Below are 6,703 nucleotides of genomic sequence, written 5' to 3' on the forward strand. Positions count from 1 at the left end.
CTTGACCACAAGAGCATACAGCACATGCTGCAAGGTTATCATTATATAGGCCATAGTTTAAATTATTACAACCACCCCTCACTTGACAAATACAATTTATGTATTGATAAGGCGGTAACCATTGTAATTAAAAACTTCTAAAATCAGTAGTTATAGACTTAAGGCCTGAGAAAGGTGTTTTTCTGGCCTATTCTACGCCAAAGAGAAGTTTATTCAATTTAAAAAAAACATCCCCTTTTGAACCCCATCAAGCATTGCAACAATTCAAGTATCCAACTGTTAGATACTTAAATAGGACTTAATTGGTTACACAGGTAAATCATGCTTATTTTATAGTCTGATGAACACATGCAGGTAAGGTTTATATATAGGTACAATTGAATTCCTTGTACCATATCACAGTTACATGGTTATCGTATCAGAATGGATTTAACATGCAGTTTATTGTAATAATCAATCATGAGTTACACACAACTATCCCAAAAAGCTTCCCTGAATTTTAATCTTGTGAATGTCAAATGAATACTTTAACATCGAAATATTCCAGTGATATTTCTGATAAGTGGTTTTGGAATCCAATTCATGACAGGTAACAAAACACATGCGGTACATAATTGACTTCCCATTGACTACAACAAAACCTACCGACTGTAAAAAACACATTTGTATTCAGAGAACACTAGACCGTTCATACGGGCCGATATAACACGTGATATGCTTTGTAATGACGACGACGGGATCTGTGTGTATTTATAGATATAGGTATAAACAACTTTGTGTGCAGTCTGATTGTCTGCTTGATGGCCGAAATACCGTCAAATGAAACGTACAATTCAAGATGAAAAAAACGGAAAAAGATATCTTTGTACAATATATTCATATCGTGGGATTTATCACCAAACATTCTGAATATGGATATATCCTTTGATATTCCATACAAAAGATAGGTAAGTACATGTATGTGATCCTGGATAGATATATTTCGATTATCTTACTGTACCCATATACTAAGTAAGGCTAAAATCGTCAATTGTTAGGATGTTAATAATAATCAAATTAGATTCAGTGTACATATTACTTATTTATTATGTTTGAGGGAGAATCAAAGCATGACGTCATGATCAATTCACGTCTTATTATGTTGATATATGTCCTGGTAAAACGTGTACATGTTAGTCGTTTTGGGATTTCTATCTGGGGAGAATGATCATACCCTGTGTTCAAAACAAATGATTAAAAGATTTGCATGTAATCAAGGTTTGGATACATTTTTCTGATTCTTTATTTTTATATGTATCTTTAATTTACTTCAGAATATCTTATGGACGGGTTACAGAAAAAGGCTGTGCAACAAACATTTACTTTCTTAGTAAACTATGTCGATCCTCTACATATTATTGCACAACTGTATGAACAGGAAGCGGTGACTCAAGAAGTAATGAAACAGATTCTTCATGACAATGTCAGGCATAAAAGAGCCATGATATTTTTTGTGGAAATTGTGAACACATGTCCTTTTGATGTACTAATAGATTGCATGAAGAAAACACAACATGGATTTGTGGCTGAAAAATTACTTGAACAGTACCACCAACTGGTTACAAAACAAAATGCGTTTGTGCAACCCGGAATACTCCATATGGTTGATATTCCACATGGCAGATACATCGGCGAAGAACTCGCTTTGTTTTTAGAAAATGGAGAAATTGACAAATTTGAATGGAATGTTTTCAGCATTGTTTCGAAATGGGATGTCGAGTACAAAAGTATGACGCCATCGATAGAGAAGTCTCGCGTGGCGCGCGTCGTCATGGATGCCAAAATAGCGTGGATAAAGTTCCTGGTTGAAGCAGGACAAAAGTGCGATATCCTCGCAGAAATTGATGATGGGAAGAACATGACAGTTCAAACTGATAATCCAGTAACATCTTTGTGCAAGGTATTGGCTTATCAAGCACAAATGATGATGATCCAAAAGAAAGGTGACATTGATGGCACTTTACACGAATATGAAAGGATCAAAGCGAAAGCTGAGTCAGAACGTTTGGATGCCTTTGAAGCTACGCGTTTCTATATTACCGATTTCCTCATTGACTACAGGTCTTATGAACGTACAGGAAAGCGAGAAATTAAAGACAGAATCAAAACCTCGCTGGATAAAATGACTGACCTTGCGGATAGTTTAGCTGATCGAAATGAAGCTGTGAAGGAACACTTATCTGTTTACGTCAGAAGATGTCAATTGGTAAAGCTTTTGTTATACCTTGGCATGACACACAAGGGGAAACTTCTCCCGGGACCTGTCTCTGAAGAGGATTTAAAGTCTGCAAAGTCGGATCTCGAACAGACCTGTAGAGATGGAGAATTTGAAAACTTAAAGAAAGGATGGAAAATGATGGTCCATGTAGCTCAAGCGAGGTTGCGACAGTTAGAAGGAAACTATGAAGGAGCCTTCCAGCAGGCGAAGTTTGCGAAGGATCTGTCTAATCAGTTGGAGCACCGTTTTGAGGAACGGCAAAATATTACTGAACTTTTGGAAAACATCCATTCCACAAGAACAAATCCTTAAATAAATACTCAGCATATACATGGATGAATTTGTTTTCCGTGTTGGTTTTCTTCATATGTAACTTGGCTAGTTCATCATACCTTGAAAGATTATCCAAAGATAGAAAACGCAATGTTTCATGAGTTCATTGCGCCTTCCCTGGATTCAAAATACTTAACGTCAACACATACAAAGCTGTACATCTAAATGTTCGTACATTTATTCGATTTGGAACAAAACGTTGTACTGGCATTTAAAGACTTTCACGAAGTTCTTCATAGGATATATTAGTAGAACACAGACTTGAACATAGCTTGTTGTTGAGCTAAAAGGGCAACTCGTATATTTGGCATACCTAAGTACCAAGGTATACATACTACATTCTGATATGATAAACATTATACTCTAACTAAAAAAATTAAATTGGTTTTAGTCAAGGCCACGGTGATGCAATATTCTAAAGATATACTACAGTTCTCTTTTAGGTTTGTGTTAGCATTTAGCTTAAAATGTAAAATTTTCAAACGATAATCCAGTTACTATGCACATGTAATGTCAACAATTACAGTGATAAAAATAGATATGTATGCATTACGAGTTTAATATATCGACAGGTATTCAGCATTGAAGGTATTATAAGACGGACGGCCATTGTATAGTAGGTCATCTCTGGTCATAATCCTCAAGAGAGACCTTTAAACACAAAACATGTTTTGTCTTGTGTTTGATAACATGTTTCAATTATATTTAAGGTTCTTTGAAATACTTCATATATAGGACAAAGGAATCGATTCCTCGGAAAAATACGCATGGTTATATTTAGTTTTTTGGCTGTACTCGCTGATGCAATAATCGTGTGGAGCTATTTGAAAATAACAGTAAAGTTATTTTTATATTTCATTTGTGGAAAAGAAACACCAAATGTATAATTGTTATCATCTAATGATGGCAGCGTTTTGAATTTATTAGAAACTATATCAAAAACAAGACACCGTGGCATGATTACAATGGGTGTTGTTATAAGTTGGGAAACAAATATACAACAATAACAATGCATACTCTTGTGTGTATTCTCCGTTAAAGTAATACACGTTATTCAATGACCATTCACATTATATTGCTTAACCGCCTTTTTTCTATACATTTATATGCAACAACAGTATTGCGTCATTTAGTGTAATTATCATGCGATTCCAAATACAGTTTGAGGTTTCTTGACGAAGTAAGAAAACGTAGTTATTTTTATAGTCAATGAATAGAGGCTCTTATAGTGTTCTTCTCATATAAGCTTTTATTAAACATAATGCATTTACAATATAATACAGTTAAAGCTGTTTATAAAAACCAGTGGAAGTGAAAACTTGTATTACAGTTAAAGCTGTTAATAAAAACCAGTGGAAAAGAAAACTGGTATTACAGTTAAAACTGTTTATAAAAAAACAGCGGAAATGAAAAATTGTATTACAGTTAAAACTGTTAATAAAAACCAGCGGAAATGAAAACTAAGTGGTCATGTTTTAAGCATGTGGTCCTTATGTTTAGGTATTCACTGAAGCATATTTCACTACACAATTAATAGAAATAAAATAATATAAAATAAAGGCAATTAGCATCTTGGTACATACAAGTTTATATAGCCTATTTAAAACCACTGTATTCATGTTAAATAATTTATATTCATATTTATATATATAAATGTCCAAATTTAATGTAAGTGTAAGTAATCTACAACGAACTGGGAAAATGTGGAGGGTCTATGTGGACAATATGACTGATTGAACAAAGCTGATGATTACAGGTTTTGTATTTCGAAAAGGCTTGTCTAGGAGTAGCGCGGGGTCGTTATGGACGCTAAATTGACCTGGTTGCGGTTCTTGTTGGAAGCAGACAAACCATGTGATGTCCTTCAACAAATCCATGATGTAGGGAGTTTGATTGTTCATACAGAACATCCACTGACGTCGATGATCATGGTTATGGCTGCTCAGGCGCAAATGTTAATGTTTCCAAACGGCTATGATATGGAGGATATCGTGCATAAATACAACAGCGTCTCAGGAAACGACTTAACGTCTGCGAATATGATTCTCGAGCAGGTCTTCAAAGACTGGGGAAAGCTAGAAATCAAGTGGCAGATGTTGTTAAATTTAGGACTTTTATTTACACTTACACGTTTGTTTAAAAATACAAATACTAGAAGTTTATAAATGTGATCAGGATACGATCTTTCGGTAATTCAGGGCAACTGTTTTTCATCTGTAAGAATTTTTTTGTATAAACTGTACATAAAATGTATATATTGGTGCGTCATAATAGTACTTGCTGACCGTATTGTATGATATCGTAAAACTAAAAATTTAAATAATAAAAAAAAAAACATCTGTATTTGCATTTTGAGATGACCCCCGAATTCAGCAGTAGTCTACGGAGGTGTATAAGGATCACATAGGAATATGCAGCCGCCATATAATATCTTAAATTAAGTGGCGGCCGGCAGAAAATTATCTGGCGGCCGCAAAATAAAACATGTTCGTTCTCAAGAAAAATATTTTCTTATGTGAGCCTAATACGCTTCTGTAATAATCCGTGTACCTTCGAGCCGGCTTCGAGACAAGACATTATTTTTTATGCGTAGGAATTGATCCTGTGACATACCGATCTTTAAATCGATGTGGGTAATTGTCGTAATTATTGTTCTTTACTTCTAAATGTGCCATTGCCTTCACACGACTGTATACTTGTCAAACAGGTCTATATTAGGTAAGCAAGTTCTATGTGTATTTATATTGATTGAAAGAGGAACATTGGTAATTATGTTGCATTACTCATGTGCAGCACAAAGCGGGCTGTTATACATAAATAAAATTCCTTATTGGCAGCCGAGATGGGACCCCTTCATATGACGAAATTGTTCAGCCTAAAAGAAATGTCCCAGGAACTTATCCGACGGATAAATAATACATGTTGTGGACATTGTCGTTCTTTGACATTTTTTCTCGAAGTCATGGATACTTGTCCATTTGACACTCTTGTTAATTACCTAAAAATACATGCGGCTGATAACCTGCCCCGCAGAATGCATGATCAATTGCAACCAGGTTCAAATGCTCTTGCACTACCGGTAGTTCGTGATATATTTGAAAGTCCATATATCCCCAAATATGTAGTTAATAATTTAGACAAAAATCTACAGGTTTAGCAATCCTATCTGAATTCTTCCGACAGTCTATTTTTTGTTTCGTGACCCTTGTGTATGATATACTTATAAACAAATAAACAAATGGTGACAATTTATTACATTAAACATAATATCTGATCTTGTGAACGATTTAAATTATCTGTAAAATGATAACGTTTAATGAAACAGAATGGAAAAGTCTTAGAACTATTTATATGAATCCTTGGTTATAAAGCAAATTTGACTTGTTTTTTTTTCAATTTCAAACAATTTTATTGATAAATGCTTATGAGAATTGACAGCAGGCATTGTCTATATTGCTCTTCTCCCTACAAAAACAACATGGTGATACAAGTTACTGTACCAACATTAACATTATTGAACATAAACACACTAACGAAAAGACAATAATAATAATCTAATTTCAAATGAATTACTTTAATCAAAATTTATACATAGACAACGAAAATGAAACTATTTATAAAAGCATAAATCATGTTATTTTCAACTTATTTTTATTGGTTAATCTAATTTGCAAATATTTAGTGAATTTTTGTTTCCTTCAACATACAGATACTTATTTAGTACTTTATTGGCCATCCATTGATGAATGGGGAAGGAAACTATTATATAAAATACATGTACACTGATAACTGAATAGAATTTATTTGGTTACACAGGTAAATCAGGCGTATTTTATGGTCTAATGAACACATGCAGGAAAGGTTTATATATAGGTACACGTGCATTCTGCCATATCACAGTTACATGATCCAGAATGGATTTAACATGCAGTTTATTGTGATAATCAATCATTAGTTACACACAGCTATCCCACAAAGTTTCCTTGAATTTTAATCTAAGACTTGTGGATACAAAATGGACATTTTAACATCAATAACATCAGTGATATTTATGATGAGGGAATTATAGATTCTAATGGAGCAAGTCTTTTTGGAAGCCAATCCATGACAGGC

At 34.0% G+C, this 6,703-nt stretch overlaps 1 protein-coding gene across 1 annotated transcript; it reads left to right on the top strand.

Annotated features, from left to right (window-relative positions):
* The first annotated feature begins 372 nt into the window (after positions 1-372).
* On the top strand, positions 373-3,864 carry LOC138330072 (uncharacterized). The gene is made up of 2 exons (XM_069277450.1): positions 373-947; positions 1,314-3,864. Exon 2 carries the CDS (start codon positions 1,322-1,324, stop codon positions 2,567-2,569), a length of 1,248 nt encoding a protein of 415 aa, XP_069133551.1. The 5' UTR covers positions 373-947; positions 1,314-1,321; the 3' UTR covers positions 2,570-3,864.
* The last annotated feature ends 2,839 nt before the right edge of the window (positions 3,865-6,703 follow it).

Source organism: Argopecten irradians, chromosome 8 (genome assembly GCF_041381155.1).
Source record: "Argopecten irradians isolate NY chromosome 8, Ai_NY, whole genome shotgun sequence".
Classification (NCBI taxonomy): Eukaryota; Metazoa; Mollusca; class Bivalvia; order Pectinida; family Pectinidae; genus Argopecten; species Argopecten irradians.

Coding starts and splice junctions, on each gene's coding strand:
- LOC138330072 (XM_069277450.1), top strand. CDS start 1,322: ATGGACGGGTTACAGAAAAAGGCTGTGCAACAAACATTTACTTTCTTA.